This window comes from Lynx canadensis, chromosome A1, assembly GCF_007474595.2.
Source record: "Lynx canadensis isolate LIC74 chromosome A1, mLynCan4.pri.v2, whole genome shotgun sequence".
Lineage (NCBI taxonomy): Eukaryota > Metazoa > Chordata > Mammalia > Carnivora > Felidae > Lynx > Lynx canadensis.
Genome location: NC_044303.2, coordinates 115,346,418 through 115,363,764, shown reverse-complemented (window position 1 = coordinate 115,363,764; position 17,347 = coordinate 115,346,418). Strand labels below are relative to the sequence as shown.

The 17,347-nt window shown below is 40.6% G+C and overlaps 1 protein-coding gene across 2 annotated transcripts in view; it reads left to right on the top strand.

The window, feature by feature from the left end:
- The window catches only part of SIL1 (SIL1 nucleotide exchange factor), a 218,973-nt gene that overhangs the window by 117,698 nt on the left and 83,928 nt on the right, over positions 1–17,347 (top strand). For both annotated transcript variants that reach the window (XM_030319258.2, XM_030319266.1), the window contains 2 exons: positions 2,575–2,695; positions 9,575–9,674. In XM_030319258.2, coding sequence (XP_030175118.1) covers positions 2,575–2,695; positions 9,575–9,674 — 221 coding nt within the window. The remainder of the gene's footprint in view (positions 1–2,574; positions 2,696–9,574; positions 9,675–17,347) is intronic.

The window sequence follows — 17,347 nt, the reverse complement described above, 5'->3', positions numbered from 1 at the left end:
TTGATGTCAGAAAATTGCTGCCTGTGCTTTCTTCTAGGATTTTTATGGTTTCAGGTCTCACACTTAGGTCCTTAATTCATTTTGAATTCATTTCTGTGTATGGTGTAAGAAAGTGTCCAGTTTCATTCTCTTACTTGTAGCTGTCCAGTATTCACATCACCTTTTGTTGAAGAGGCTTTTTTTTTTTTTTTTTTTGCCATTGCATTTTTTTTTAACTCCTTTGTTGTAGATTAATTGAACATGTAATTGTAGGTTTATCTCTGAACTCACTATTCTATTCCATTAATTTATGTGTCTTATTTTGTGCTGGTACTATACTGTTTTGATTACTACAGTTTTGTAGTAGATCTTGAAATCTGGTATTATGATACATCCAGTTTTGTTCTTATTTTTCAGGATTGCCTTGGCTATTTGGAGTCTTTGTGGTTCCATACAAATTTTAGGATTATTTATTGTAGTTCTGTGAAAAATACTGTTGGTGTTTTGTTAGGGATTGTTGTAAATGTGTAAATTGCTTTGAGTAGTATGCAGTTTAATAATATTTGTTCTCACAATCTATGACCATGGAGTATCTTTGCATTTATGTATTACAGTTCTTAGAGTATAGGTCTTTCACCTCTTTGGTTAAATTTATTCCTAGATATTTTTATTATTTTTTGTATAATTGTGAATGGGAATGTTTTCTTAATTTCTCTTTCTGCTACTTCATTATTAGTATAGAGTATATATACTAATATATAGTATTAGTATAGAAATACATCAGATTTCTATATATTGATTTTGTATCCTATGACTTTACTGAATTCGTTTATCATTTCTAGTCATTTTTGGTGTAGTCGTTAGGGTTTTCTGTATATAGTATCATGTCATCTGCAAATAGAAATTTTACTTCTTCTTTACTGATTTGGATGCCTTTTTTTTCTTTTTCTTATCTAATTGCTGTGGCTCGGACTTCCAGTACGATGTTGAATAAAAGTGGCAAGAGTGGATATTCTTGTCTTGCTCCTGATCTTAGGAGAAAAGCTCTCAGGTTTTTCCCGTTGAGTATGATGCTCTCTATGGGTTTTTCATAGATGGCATTTATTATGCTAAGGTATGTTCTCCTAAACCTACTTTGTTGAGTGTTTTTATCATGAATGGATGTTTTGCTTTGTCAAGGTTTTTTTGCATCTCTTAAATGAGCATATGGTTTTTATGCTTTCTTTTGTTGATGTGACATATCATGTTGATTGATTTGCAAATATGAAATCACCCTTGTATCCCAGGAATAAATCACACTTGATCATGGTGAATGATTTTTTTAATGTATTGTTGGATTTCGTGGTGCCTCGGTGGCTCAGTCATTTAAGCGTCTGACTCTTGATTTTGGCTCTGGTCATGGTCTCATGGTTCATGGGTTCTAGCCCTGCATCAGGCTCTGCGCTGACAGCTATATCTTCCCCTCTCTCTCTCTCTCTCTCTCTCTCTCTCTCTCTCAAAATAGATAAACTTTAAAAAAATTAAAAAAAAATTGTTGGATTTGGTTTGCTAATATTTTGTGAAAAATTTTTGGGGGTGCCTGGGTGGCTCAGTAGGTTGAGCGTCCAACTTGATTTCAGCTCTGGTCATGATCCCAGGGTTGTGGGATTGAGCCTTGTGTCAGACTCCACACTGAGTGTGGAGCCTGCTTATGATTCTTTGTCTCTCTTCTTTTGCCCCTCTCAGCTGCTAGCGTGTTCTCATTCTCACTCTAAAAAAAATTTTTTTAAATGTAGATTCCTGAACTCCACCTTTAAAACAAAACAAAAAATGTTTGCGTTTGTGTCCATCAGATATTGACCTGTAGTTCTCTTTTTTGTAGTGCCTTTATCTCCTTTTCACCTATCTTTGAGTAATTTTGTACAATGTGTATGAGTAGCCCGTCCATTCATATTGTTTTTTCAGGTAGTGGATCAACTCTCCTGAGATGGGTGGGCATAGGTTTTTAGTTTCTTTTGATTCCAGTCCTTACCTCCTTGACTTGCTCTGTCTTCCTGCCTTCCAATGAAGCCCTGGTCTAGGGTCTTGGGAAATAAAATAGGAGATATAGTCCCTGTGCTCATCAAGGAGAGAGCCTTATAGAAGGAGCCTGATTATAAAGAGAGCAGGATGGTGAGGTGTAAGCTTGCTGGAACAGCAAGCTCTCTGGAGTTTTCTGGGACTGTCAGGGGAGAGGTAAGGAGGATGTCTTGGAAGATGCAGTGATGTGGCCATATCCTTAAGGGTGATTAGGTATTTACCATTCACCTGCCCATAACAAAAAGGCTTATTATAGCTCAGTTTAAAGAAAACAGATTAGCTTAAAGATGTAGGTTCTAACTGGGGTTTTTGGTCTTTGCTTTGAAGTATAGAAGCCCTTGCCCATTTGCCTCATTACCTTAATTTGATATGTGTGTGGTATATGTGTGTTAGATGGATGGATTCAGGTAATGGAACGCAGCAGGGTCTGGTCTTCATGAATTAATAAATCCTGTTGGCTTGTTAGCCAGCCTTTCCATTGCAGTGTCCCTTCAAGGACCATATACCTTACGAGCCCTCTTTGTTCTTGGTTTTTAGGTCAGGCTGTCCCTGTAGGATCCCATGTACGGCTGAATCTCCAGACTGGGACAAGAGAAGTGAAACTTCAAGAAGAGGACAAGTTCCAAAGTAATTTGAAAGCATTGAAAAAAGGCAAAAGGTATAGTAACAACCCTAGGGATTGGGAGGCGGACAGCACTGATTTTGTAATACTGAAAGTAATGACAATGTAATGTTTCTTACCCAAATTCACGTGGCTTTTAAAAAATTTTGAAATTTCGTAGCGTAGAATTTGTGATAAATCTGTCAGGGTTTTGTGGAAGTTTACTTGTAGATCTTTGGAAAGAAATAGTTTGCAAAGCAAATTGATACTTTAGAAAAGGCTGTAGGGGGAATGCTTAACCTGCTTTAAAAATGAAGCTATTTTTCCCAGTACTTTAAGAGCACCCATTTGAATCCCAACAATTAATGCGCTGATTACAGATGAGTCATCTATTCATTAAAACAGGCCTGTTAGGCCTTCTGCTTTGCAGTAATACTTCCTTGGTGAACAATAAAATTGCATTTTAAAGTCTTTAATTCAGACTAACTTTTCCTCTTGTTAGTCCATATTAAAACAGGCTTTCTTATAGTATAAAAGTTCTCCAATGTTAAGAGATTGCCTTACTTTTAATAACCAGATAAGATTATTTGATTTTGGACAATTTGTCCCTGTTTTTCTGTTCTTTGCCTTGAAATAACAAGTTTTATTTGCATGTTCTTTTTTACATGAGGAAGGAGGAGGAGGCATGGGGTTACAGGGGCTGCTAGAATTGGGTAATTCCTTTTTTTTTTTTTTAATTTTTTTTTTTCAACGTTTATTTATTTTTGAGACAGAGAGAGACAGAGCATGAACGGGGGAGGGGCAGAGAGAGAGGGAGACACAGAATCGGAAACAGGCTCCAGGCTCTGAGCCATCAGCCCAGAGCCTGACGCGGGGCTCGAACTCCCGGACCGCGAGATCGTGACCTGGCTGAAGTCGGACGCTTAACCGACTGCGCCACCCAGGCGCCCCTATAGAATTGGGTAATTTCAACAGTTATAAATACCAGTTATGAGGTTTCTAAGACAGGGACAGCAAATTGTGATCTGTGAGCCATATTGGTACTGCTACATGTCTTTGTACAGCCTACAGGGTAAGTTGTTTTTATCATTTTTTAATGGATGAAAAAGTAAAAGAATGATATTTCATGACTCTTAGAGATTTTAATGTCCATAAGTAAAGTTTTATTGGAACACAGCTATGCTTATTCATTTAAATTTTTTTTTTTTTTTCAACGTTTATTTATTTTTGGGACAGAGAGAGACAGAGCATGAACGGGGGAGGGGCAGAGAGAGAGGGAGACACAGAATCGGAAACAGGCTCCAGGCTCCGAGCCATCAGCCCAGAGCCTGACGCGGGGCTCGAACTCACGGACCGCGAGATCGTGACCTGGCTGAAGTAGGACACTTAACCGACTGCGCCACCCAGGCGCCCCTCATTTATGTATGATCTATGGCCACTTTTCTGCTAATCTGGCAGGGTTGAGTAGTTGGGACAATTGCTGTCAGTAAGGCCCACAAAGCCTAAAATATTATGGGGTCATAACAGAGTTTGCTGCCCCTGTTCTAATACATGTAAGTATTGATAACAAATAATGGATTGAGCAAGGCTAATGTTAATCCTTGAATTTTCATTATTTTAACAATATTTTGCAGTTAGATATAAGGTAGAAAGGGAGTTTAGAGACTATTTACCTGAGTGTTTTCCTTGATGTACTCAACAAAAGGTTATTTAGCCTGTCCATATGCACTTTCGGTTATGTGGCACCCACAATCCCACAGAGCAGCCTGTTCCAATTTGGGCAGTTTTTACTGTTAGAAAATTTGACTACATTGTAATAATATATGAAAATATTTGTCCTCAGGGGTGGCCCAGTTGTTGGAGCATTCGACTCTCGGTTTTGGCTCTGCTCATGATCTCACAGTTCATGGGATCCAGCCCCGTGTCGGGCTCCATGCTGCTGATGCAGAGCCTGCTTGGGATTCTCTCTCTCTCCCCCCTCACTCAAAATAAATAAACTTAAAAAAAGAAGAAAGATATTTGACCTCTTTACCGTCACTCCAAACTGAGAAGGATCTTTATTTCCCCCCCATCTCTCTTGATAGGCCTATATCTGAAGGCCATATGATAATTCATTTCTCACAGCCATCAAATAATCAAATTTCATTGTTGTAACCCCTGCCAACCCCCCTCATTCCCTAGCACACATATATGCACATATTTCAGTGTGTCAGAGAACTTGAGGAAGCCTTTCCTCACATCTATGCCAAGTCTCATTTTCTAAATAAAAAGTTTACTTTATTCTTGGTTTAAGGATATTGAATTAGGATCTTGACTAATTTGGAATATTTGTTTGTTGGTTTTAATACTGTGGGAAGTTATTTTTCCAGTATCTGATCGTAGGTCTTTACTGGGAACACTTAATGCTTTATCAGTTGCTCCTGTCTTTTTAGAATAGAAAGCAGAGTCATTCACGTGGTCTGTAATAGATGCACCATAAAAGAGAGATATTTGTCCTCACTCTTCCCTCTTTACTTTTCTCCTTTGAAATGTTTCTGAGGGTTCTGCTCTGGAGTGGTCTCCAGGGTATATTGGACATACCTTCTTCCTTCTCAGCATTTGTTTCTAGTGGCAAACCTGTCTGAACAGCAACCCAAAGGCATTGACAAGGTGGTGTAGGTTTCACTGCTTGAGCTCAGTGAGTCTCTGGCTGCCTTTGGTGGTGACTTCTTCCTGTGGTGGACCTCACCTCAGGCTCCTCCTGATTGATTTCACAGTGTCTTCCTGGCTCTTAGGTACTAGAACAGGAACAGAAGCCAAAGTGCAGGGCTAATTTCTGCAGTTGGTACAGTATTTTGCATATCTGGTTATTCTGATTTGGGGAACAAGATGGACAACACCCACAGGTTTCCATCAGATTGTCAAAGATGTTGGTGATCACAGAGTTTTAGGTATCACTGGCTAAGGAAAGATGGGGATAGTCCTTTCAGACTAATCCATGGCAATCTCTCCACTAGTCCTGCTGGCTGTGTGACTAGACATCCTGCTACCTAGAGCTGTAATGCCTCTGGACTGTAAAGCCTGGGACAAGGCATTGACTCTGACTTCTTTCAGAGGCCTCTCTTGGCACTGCCTGACTTCATGGTATATTTGGTTCCTAGCAGCAGGGTGTTCTCTTGCTATTTATGTGTTAGGCATTGTTATCTCCACTGGTTTTAGTCCATATCCCATGTCAGTATCTCAACATTGTATCTCTTTTTTTGCCCTGGAGCAACTGTCTTCTTTGTAGTGATGACCAACAGAGTATATCCAGGTTGTCCCATCTTGGGTTGAGTACCTACCATGGTACAGTATGACATTGTAGTTAAGGATGTGGTCCAAAGACAGGGCCATTTCCTTGCTCCATTCATTCATTTCACAAAAGACTTATTGAGTGCCTATGTGCTAGGTATTGGAGATATAGTACTAAACAAAACAGGATACCAGCCTTATGGACATGACAGGAAGATAAACTGAAAAATAAAAAGGCACATAAAGTAATTACAGATAGTGGTAAATAGTAGGGAAGAAATAAACAAGTCAGTCAGTCCCTTGGGAAGGCCAGTTTAGATAGGATGGTTTGGAAGACCTCATTAAAGTGATACTTGAGCTTAGACCTGAAGAATGATGGGGATTTAGTCATACAAAGAGTTAATTTTATACATTTAAGGTTAGAGGATCTCAGGCAGAGGCAACAAGAAGAGTCCCTAGCTTTGTCAAGGAAAGACTTTATCAAGTTGAGAAACAAGAAAGTGATTAGGGTGATTAGAGAATAGTCGAAGGAAGAAGACTAATAGATGATTTGGGAGAGATAAGAGGAGCCAGATCATGTGGAGTTTTGAGATGCATGTTGACTAGTCTTCATTTAACTAGAATTGTGATAGAAAGCCAGTGGAGGATTTGGGGTGGGAGAGTGGTTTAATGTAATTTTGGCAAGATCACTCTTCTTGCTGTGTGTATGGGGGATAGATTCAGAGTGGACAAAAGAATTGCAGAGACAATTAGGATGTCATTTCTGAAGATCAGGTAGACATACTGGTGAATGAGTCTAGAGTGTCATGATGGAGAGCGGATGGGTTTGGAGATTTAATTTGAGGGTAGTGCCAATAGGACTTGCTTTAGATTTAGATTTAGGGGTTGATGGAAGGTGGTGTGGCGGAATCTGAGATAAAGCCTCATTTTGTGATTTGACACAACTAGGTGCTCAGAAGTACCATTTATTGAAATAGAGAAGATTGGGAGAGGAACAGATTTATGGGAAGAAACATCAAGACCCATGTTTTAGATGTAATAAATTTGAGGTGCCTGATAAACATCCCAGATCTAAGATTTATCAGTTAGTTATACAAGAGCCTGGCTGTCACTCAGGGGAGAGGATTGGGTCAAAGATGTAAGTTTGGGCATCATTGCCTAATGGATAAAGAACTAGGGGAGAGTGCAGAGGTAGAGAAGATTGTCTAGGATTGAACTCCAAGGCATTCCAGTATATAGGGTTCAGGTAGGAGATGAGGAACCAGCACAAGAGTTAGGGAAGGAGGGAGGAAGGGGAAGAAACAGCAGAATGTGGTAACAAGAAGCCAGAAAGAAGAGTGTTTCAAGGAGGGAGAGGTGAACTATGTAAATGATGCTGAGTGGTTGAGGAACATGACATTAGTGAAGAGTCCATTGGATCTAGTTGTTAATTATTAGTAGTTTTGATGAGAAGTATTAGTAGGGAACGGTAAAGGGATCTGGATTAGAGCAAATGGCAGTGTAAATAGCAGTCATGAAGATGAGAAGAGTGAGTTAAGACAATTTGTTTATAAAGTTTTACTCTGAAGGAGATCAGGGGAATGGTTTGATAATTAGAGATCATAGTCAGAAGAGTATTCATATACTCAAGGGAATAATCCAACCAAAGGGAGAAATTGATGATGCAGACAGCAGGGAACAGTATAATGATGGAGGTTAAAATTTTTTTTTTTTTCAACGTTTATTTATTTTTGGGACAGAGAGAGACAGAGCATGAATGGGGGAGGGGCAGAGAGAGAGGGAGACACAGAACCGGAAACAGGCTCCAGGCTCTGAGCCATCAGCCCAGAGCCCGACGCGGGGCTCGAACTCACGGACCGCGAGATCGTGACCTGGCTGAAGTCGGACGCTTAACCGACTGCGCCACCCAGGCGCCCCAATGATGGAGGTTAAAGCTTTTGCAAAGGAAAGTGGGATCTGGAACTTAAGTTTAATAGGAGCAGGTTCACTGTCATTCATGGTCTTAGAAGGGAAAGCAGAGAATCTAGATTTGGTGCAGGTTAGTGTATAGAGCTCATGAGGGGAATATGAAGGAGTTCTTGATGATAACATCTATTTTTCTCAGTGAAGAATGAAGTGAAAATACCAGCTGAAGATGGTTTTCTGTCTGTGTGTGCAGACACACATGTGCACACTTGTGTGTGTGTAGTAGGGGCTAAAATGAGTGATGGTGAGTGGCCTGGAAGAGTGGCATTTAAGGCAATAAATGGAGATATGAGACATGATGGGATTTGTCCAGACCAAGTATTAGAGGAGGGAGGTCATAATCTGTTCAAGCTGTGCCCCTAAATACTTAGCTCTCTCTTAGGGGTAAAGAGCAGGGCAGTGGCATCTACATGCTGCTGGCAGTGGGTGATGCTTTTCTGGGAGAGGGATTCTCTTCCCTACCTTGTAGGATTGTGGTAATCATTTGAATGAAATATTACTTCTAAAGGATTAAAATAGTGACTGACACATGCTTAAGTGCTCAGTAAATGGGAGTGATTAGCGATTATTAGTTTATGAGGATTGAGGTTTAGAGAAGGCAAGTGTTTTTCTCAGAGTTCTAGGGGGTTTCTAAGATGAATCAAAGATGAAATGAGAAATGAGCAAAGCCCTAAGCACATGCCTCTAATGAGAGCTGAGGTCTGCTAGGATCTTGACTGTTAGACTGATGTGCTTATCTTGCCCAGAGTAGTCCAGTAACCCCTTACTTCCTCATCTTTGTAATCTCCCGGGTTATCCTTAACCCCTCTCTCCCCAACCGTCTTGTCAAGCACAGACACTACATTCCACACTTCCCTTTGTCCATGTCACTCTTGGTCTGATCTCTCTGTTCACTGACCTAAAATTATTGTTGGTGGTAAAGCCCACCCCCCAACGCATGAATGCCTCCTCTCCAATTAAGAAGAATGGTTGTGGCTTCAATCAGCTCCAGGGGGTTTTGGGAGGATGCCACTCTAGTCTTTGCCAGGTTCCTGAGATTATATCCACATTGGTTCCTTTCCTCCCTCTCCTTAGAGGCTGACTGTGGAACACGGTTGGCTTTGCTTCTAGTCCTTGGTATTTCAAATCCATTCCTTTGTCAGGTTGGCACATACATCCTGCATCAACTCTGGGCCCAGGAGTTGGTTTTAAAGGTGTGAATTTATCTAAACTGTTTTTGTGAAGAAAGGCTGCCTTGTAAAATCAGACCAGACATGCAGGGGGGGCTCAGGTCCCCATTGATCCGTTTATTAGAAGAATATAAATTGGGTGCATGTTATTCCCCTTATCTGTGCCCACTACCCTCCAGGAGGTCCAGCCCTGGCACATGCTGACAGAACAGCACTGCACAGACATTCCAGACTTATTTCTGCCTATGTAGCTGGCTGAGAGTGGTCTGTCCATGGTGGGCCTTTGTCTGCCCCATGCCATTTCATCCTCTTTAATAAAATGACCCCTTCTTCAGCTTTGTATTTCTTCTTCTAGCTTTAAGGTAAGATTACCTCTTAGACTTGTGGCTGACCGAAGGCAAAGCTAGGGTAATGCACTCTGAGTTCGAGCTGGCCATGGCTTACCTTCTTTGGGAGTACCAGCCACCTAGTGAAGTTTCTTTCTTGGGAAAAATGGTGCCTCCTTTCTAACTTTCACCTTCTTTTTGGACAGGCTGGACATAAACGCCAACACCTATACATCTCAGGACCTCAAGAGTGCACTGGCAAAATTCAAGGAGGGGACAGAAGTGGAGAGTTCAAAGGAAGACAAGGTATGTGATATTCTTCCCAGGGAGTTAGTATAAGCCTACAGGATGACCTTGAAGGGAGTCACTTCTTCCACAAGCTCTTAAAATAAACATGGGGTAATGATAATAATATTGTAAAATAATTAAAAAAATTTTTTTTAAGTTTATTCATTATTGAGAGATAGAGACTGAGCATGAGCAGGGGAGGGGCAGAGAGAGGGGGAGACACAGAATCCGAGGCAGGCTCCAGGCTCCGAGCTGTCAGCACAGAGCCCGCATGGGGTTCGAACTCACTGCGAGATCCTGACCTGAGCCGAAGTCGGATGCTCAACTGACTGAGCCACCCAGGCGCCCCATAATATTGTAAAATAAAGTGCAGTTAATGCCAAATAAGTAATCCTTATTGGACTATTTTTTAAAAATACCAGTACTGGGAGCATTTGATTATTTAGGATCCAACTTCACATTACATGTTTGGGCCTCAACAAATTGAGGCACACGGCAGAGATAGTTGCACTCTTCATTATCACAGACAAGAGTGAGGAGACTAGAGATTAAAACCCAGACCTCCTTACTTACATTTGGATTAGACAAAAGCTTAAAGGACGGAGGAGCCGGGCTGGGAAGGAAGTCTTGATCCTTGTCCTTTGAACATGTAACAGATGTATTCCCTCTTTCTAGGCCTCATAGCAAATGTATTCCTTATTCCAGGCCTCAGGTTCCTTAAATGTACAATAAGGTGGTGGGGCTGGGGTGGGGAGGTGTGGGAAACAAGAGGATGGCTGACATTTCCTCCAGTTTTAAATTTGTGTACAAACTAAGGGAGTGAGAAGGAGAAAGAGGCAGAATTGCAGTCTCTTGGTTATGCCCCTAGTGTCTGGGAGGGCTTGTGGGTACAGGCTTATACCAGCAAGAAATCTTACTCTTTAGCTAGATTGTGAACTCATGTGATAGCCAGAGAATGTCACAAATTAGTTTTTATATTTCCATTTGAGTCCTCTCCTTCAAAGAAGCTCCTCCAGTGGCTACTTTGGAGACCTTTGCAAGTTCTCTCTTCCTTTTACCCTCATAATTCTCTTTTTCTTTGTTTGCATCTCTGCTGCTGGCCCAGAATTCTGGCGTATCTTGGAGGGGCAGCATCAGGTTATTGACAGCTTCTATCTTAAGTGGAGGAAGCCTTAGGTCCCTCAGATCCTTTTGAGTTAAGCAGTTCTGAGACAAATCAGCCTTTTTCTTTTCTTTTTTTTTTCTTTTTCTTTTTTTGGTGTCAAGGAGGACCTAATTAGGATGTGTTAACATGCAGACCAAGTCTCCATGTCTTTACTCATCTTAGTGAAGTCACATCTACCAGCATGGAGAGTGTGTATGGTATGAGAAGATGAGTAGCAGGATGGCAGTAGTAGCAGCAGTGAGCGTAGGAAGGTGACAGGTAAAATTTCATTCCACCACAGATATATTAACTGGGTTTGGGAGGGTGAGGAAAAGCAAATCCCCTTAACTGGTGAAGCTGAGGCCAGCAGAGGTGAGCATTGTGTGCCTCGGTGCCTTGAGCAAGATTGACCTTCCTGTGGCCAGGGGTTGGGCTCATTCCCACTCACCATCCCTTCACCATGGACCCCATATGGGCCTGACAGTAACAAGCATTCAGCCCCTGTTCCATGTCTTCTCTGTGGGTGGAAGACCCACTGTACCCCATCTTTTCTCTTGTTCTCTTTTTTTTAATTAAATTTTTTTTTAATGTTTATTTAGTTTTGAAGGACAGAGAGAGCACAATGGGGGACAGGCAGAGAGAGAATGAGACCCAGAATCTGAAGCAGGCTCCAGGCTCTGAGCTGTTAGCACAGAGCCCGATGTGGGGCTTTAACTCATGAGGTGTAAGATCATGACCTGAGCTGAAGTTGGGTGCTTATCTGACTCAGCCACCCAGGAGCCCCTAAATTTTTTTTTAAAACTTATGTTTGAGCAAGAGAGAGACAGAGAGACAGAGTGTGAGTGGGGGAAGGGCAGAGAGGCAGGGAGACACAGAATCCTAAGCAGGCTCCAGGCTCCCAGGTCTCAGCGTGTATCCCAGAGCCTGATGTGGGGCTCGAACTCACGAGTGTCAAGATCATGATCTGAGCCAAAGTGGGCCGAAGTTGAACGCTTAACTGACGGAGCCACCCAGGCACCCCTCTTCTCTTTGTTCTCTTTTAATGGTATTTTTTCACATTATAAAGTTTGTGTAGAAAACTATGAATATTAAGAAAATATTCTTTTTTTTAACTTAAAAGCAAGAGATTAAGTTTTAAGTTGCTGTTTTTGCCAACTGAAAAGAATCCTTTCCCCTAACAAGAGAAGATTCCAATACCAGTACCCAAATGTAGGATCCCTGTCCCAGCTGTTTTAAGTCAGCTGCCAGTTTGAAGATAGAATTGCCACACTCCTTTTTCACTTCTGTGGAGTGTAGGTTATTGGCTTCTTCACTGAGGTGCTGGGTCCTAGGATTTTTCTCCTGCTTTCATTTGGAGCCTGTTTAGATTGACTCAGTTTATTGTCAGTGCCCTTGAGACTGGCAAATAAATTGACTTGAAGTAGGTTGGGGAGTTTCTGACATATGTCAGGCTCCTGGCTACAGATGGCATCATCCTTTTTGTTTATCAGTCTTTAAACCCAGGTTTTATGGTGCTTTTGCTATTTATAAAAATAATACTGTCAAATATTGTGCCAATACTATCATTTGAAATTTTTTTACTTGATTTTTTAGGTGGAAGGGCACCACTTCTATTATGTATATTGGTACCTTAGATTTAAATGAATCAGTCCTTCCCAGAATCCCTTGCTTTGTGGAAAAACTCTGTCTGGCCAAACAGATTTGGGCTTTTGTTGTTGAATCTGATCCCTTTATACCTCTATTACCATAAATGTCTTGATGCTTTATTTTATTATGTCAGCTGTTGTTCACCTGTAGCTATAAATTGCTCCACTTAAAAATGGGACCTTCTCAGACTTTTGATTCTGGACAAGATGTAGTAGACTAATTTCTTACTATTTCTCCTGCTGAGAACAACTAAAAACCTTGGGCGTAATACTGAAAGCAAATATTAGAAGACTCTACAAGGTGGGAAGAAGAAAGCAGACTGGCTAGGGACCTTAGAACTGGAAGAATGACACAACACTGAGTTCCTTGGGCTTTCTTTTCCCCCTTTGTATATCTCAGAGTGGGTATTGGAGGAGCCCACACCCAGGAAATGCTAACAGGTACAGATAGAAAAAGCCCTAAAGAAGACCTGGTCTTTCTAGAGAAATCACTAGGAAAAGGGCAGCCAAATAGAACAAAACCCTTTTTGACAGTACTTTTGGCTACTTTAGCCAAAAACAATGGAAATGTCCCATCCCACCCTTAGTACCAGTGGAAGTTGAATGAGGAACTTGAATGTCCATCTTCCACTTGGTGGTAGCAGGCTGCACTCTTACTCCTCCACCAGAATGGTGTCAGCAGAAGCCAAGCAGAGAGGCTGAACTTAGACCCCCCTACCGATGGCAATGAGATGATGTGATGCAGTGCTCTGCTATCTTGACCAAGATTGAACAGAGAGCTGGATTCAATGATTGAACAGACAGCTGGAATTTCTCCCCTCTGCCCAGTGGTAGAAGACTGTTCCCTGCTTCTTGTGCTGGTGTGTTACCTGCAGACACCAAGTGAGGAGCCTGGTTTCCCACCCTCCACATGGAAGTAGCAGGCTGGTTCTCCTGTTGGGATGGTGTCTTGAGACACCAAGAAATGTACTTGAATGTCTTCCCCTGCCTGACACTACCAAGGTGGTTTTTCACTTGGAGCTGAGGAGATGCCATTGTGTGTGTTTGCAGAGGTGGGAGGGTGGGGGAGCAGAGATGGAGGAGGGGTGGTGTCTAGGAGGTGGTGGTGAATGGAGAATCTATAGTCCTACCTTCTTGGTGGCACTGACATAGTGTGAGGCATCATTCTGCTCCCCACTCTGGGGCAGTGTCAGTGAGGGTAAATGATAAGCCCAAACTTCCACCCTCAGACCAGCAGCAATGAAGAAGTGTTTCACTTCCCCCACCCAGGTGATATAGAAGCTAAGGAAAGACCAATGTAGAGTGTCCACTGGCAGCAGGTGATGTTGTTCTTCCTCCTAACTAGTAACTGGTGGTAGGATTTTGGAGAAAAGGGAGCTGGAGAAAGGGATTTCACAAATGAAGTTCTGGGCAACTCTCTAGTGACCCACATGAGAAACTGACCAGAATTAACATAGCAGAAGATTTGAGAACTGAACTAAGTTGTGGAACACTGCCAGGTTTTTAGATGAGCCTCTGGGTAGCACATAAAGGAAACAGACCAAAATAACACTGTAAAGGGTCTGGAAACGAAACTGTCTTACAGTTACAGTCATACAAGAAGGACAGAATCAGCATATTAAATGTAAACATTGTAACTGCCTGCTGAAAAAGAAGATGGAATAGGTTTCATAGTTGTAAAACTTGATACCTAAAATGTCCAGGATAAAAAAAAAAAAAAACAAAAACAAAATAAAACAACCCTCACCATACCAAGAACTAAGAACATCAAACCTTGAATTAGGAAAGACAATTAACAAATGCCAAAAGTGAGAGGACACAGAAGTTTTGAATTACAAAGATTTCAAAGCAGTTAACATAAAAGTGGTTCAACAAACAATTGTGAAAACTCTTGAAACAAATGACAACCTCAGCAAAGAACTAGATGATGTAAAAAAGAATCAAATGGAATTTTTAGAACTGGAAAAATACAACCAAAATTGTTTAAAAACATTGAATGGGCTCAGTAGCAGAATAGGGAAGAGAGAGAAGAACCAGTGAACTTGACAGAAATTACTAAAAAGTCTAAATAACAGAGAAAATGAATAGGAAAAACAGTGAACAGAGACTTAGGGACTTGTGTGATTATAAGAAAAGATCTAATATTTCTGCCATTGGAGTCTTAGGAAAAGAGAAAGAATACTGAAAAATAATGAAGGCATAAACTAACAAAGATGGGGGGGGGGGGGCGCCTACGTGGCTCGGTTGGTTAACGTCTGACTTTGGCTCAGGTCATGATCTCATGGTTCATGAGTTTGAGCCCCTTGTCGGGCTCTGTGCTGACAGCTTGGAGCCTGGAGCCTGCTTCAGGTTCTGTGTCTTCCTTTCTGTCTGCCTCTTCCCAGCTCGCTCTCTCTCTCAAAAATAAATAAACATTAAAAAAAGTTTAAAAAAAAAAAAAGATGGAAAAATCCCCAAATATGGTCAAGAGCATAAATGAATGGATTCTTGAAACTAAATGAATTTTCAGTAGGATAAACTCAGAGAAATCAACACCATGACTCTTCACAGTCAACCTCCTGAAAATGAAATACAGAAAAAATGTTGAAAGCAGCTAGTTAGAAACAATATACTCCTGGAACAATGATTGACAGTGCATTTTTCATTTGATACCACAGAGACCAGACTATGTGGCACAGTATTTTTCAAGTGCTGAAAAAAAAATTATAACCTTAGAATTTTATACCCAATGAAAATATTCTCATGAGTGAAAAAGAAATCAAGGTATTCTTGCACAAAAGAAAATTAAAAGAATTTGTAACCAGCAGACCTACCTAAAAGAATGACTAAAGAATATTCTCCAAATAGAAAGGAAATAATAGCAGAAAGAAACTGGAAACATCAGGAAGAAGAAAAGAACAATGAAATGTATCAAAATAAGGGAAGAAAGTATAGACTTTCTCTTATGTTTTAAAAATGTTGGATAGTTGAAGCAAAAATTATGACTTACTCTGCAACTACATATATGTTCAATATGAATTTTACTATCAGAATTACCACTATTTATTTCTTTGCTACACTTTGATCTTTCTTGGCCAGTTCTCTCTTTTGATTATCCGTTTTTATGAAATGTTACATGCATTTATCATTAGAGGATGATGAAGTCCTACAACTACACACTTGACATCTCTGTATGAACTGAGTAATGAATCCACAGTGACCAGTCAGACTTCGAAAGAAGTAGTGTGATCAGCCACTCATCATCATGAGCATTTATGTTATATGTAGTGATTTGTGGACTGAAGAGCTAGCAGCAAAGTTTGTAGTTGATGCAATTGTAGTTAACTGAAATCGGTAGTAACTGAAATTTGGGTAGTGTTGGGAGAATGGTGTTAGCTAAACTATAGTCCTTGAATTTGGCATGTTTAAATTTGGTGCAAAGCAAAGACTGTGTCTGATTAAAGACTTGTATCTAGACTGTAAAGAACTCTAAAAGCTCAGCAGTAAAAACAACAACGTATTTAGAGAATGAGCAAAGGAAACGAACAGACAGACATTTCACCTAAGATTTGTGGATGGCAGATAAGCACTTGAGAAGATGTTTAATGTCATTAGATTTTGGAGAAATGCAAATTAAATCCTTAATGAGGTAACACTATGCATCTATTAGAATACCTACAACAATAAATGATAATATTAAATACTAGTGGGGATGTGGAGAAACTGGGTCTTTCACACATTGTTGGTGAGAATGTAAAATGGTACAGTCACTGTGGAAAACAGGCAGTTTCTTATAAAACCAAACATATGCTTATCATATGACCCAGTAGTTATGCTTGTGGGCATTTATCCTGGAGAAATAAGAACTTAAATTCATATAAAAAACCTTTATACAGGGGCACCTGGTTGCCTCGGTTGGTTAAGCATCTGACTCTTGATTTCAGCTTAGGTCATGGTGTCACGGTTTGTGAGTTTGAACCCCACATTGGGCTCTGTACTGGCAATGCCAAGCCTGCTTGGGATTCTCTCTCTCTCTCTCTCTCTCTCTCTCTCTCTCTTTCTCAAAATAAGTAAACATTTTTTAAAAAGCCTTTATACAAATATTCATGTGATTTTATTCATAATAGCCAATACCTGGAAACATTTCAAATGTTCAACAGGTAAATGGTTAAGCAAACTGTATACCTATAGAGTGGAATGCTACTCAGCATTAAAAATAAATGATCCATTGGGGCACCTGGGTGACTCAGTCTTTTAAGCATCTCACTCTCGATTTCTACTAAGGTCATGGTCTCACAATTCGTGAGTTCAAGCCCCACTTCGGGCTCCGCTCTGACAGGATAGAGCCTACTTGTGATTATCTCTCTCTGCCCCTCTCCCATGTGGGTGCTCTCTCTCTTTCACATGTTCTCTATCTCTCTCTCTCAAAAAATAAATAGACTTAAAAAAAAAATAAATGAACCATTGATACGTGTGATAACTTGGATAGATCTCAAGTGCATTATGTTCAGATTAAAAAAAAAACCTATGTCAAAAGATTACAGGCTGTGTGAGTCCATCTTTATAACATTCCTCAAATGCCAGAATTATGGATATGTAGAAAAAATTAGTGGTTGCCAGGGCACAGGGATGGGTGGGAGGATGAGGTGCAGCTTATAAAGGGGTAGCTCAATGGAGTTGTTTGGTGGTGGTGGAATAGTTCAGTAGCCTGATTGTTCTGGTGGATACATGAATGTATACGTTGGATAAAACTGCGTAGAATAATACACATGTGCATATAAGCAAATGTGTACATGTAAAAGCTGATAAAGTCTGAATAAGACTTATAGTCTAGTTAACAGTATTGTACCTTTGTTATTTTCTTGGTTCTGTTAGCATACTGTTGTTAGGTAAGATGTTACCATTGGGGGAAGCTGAACAAA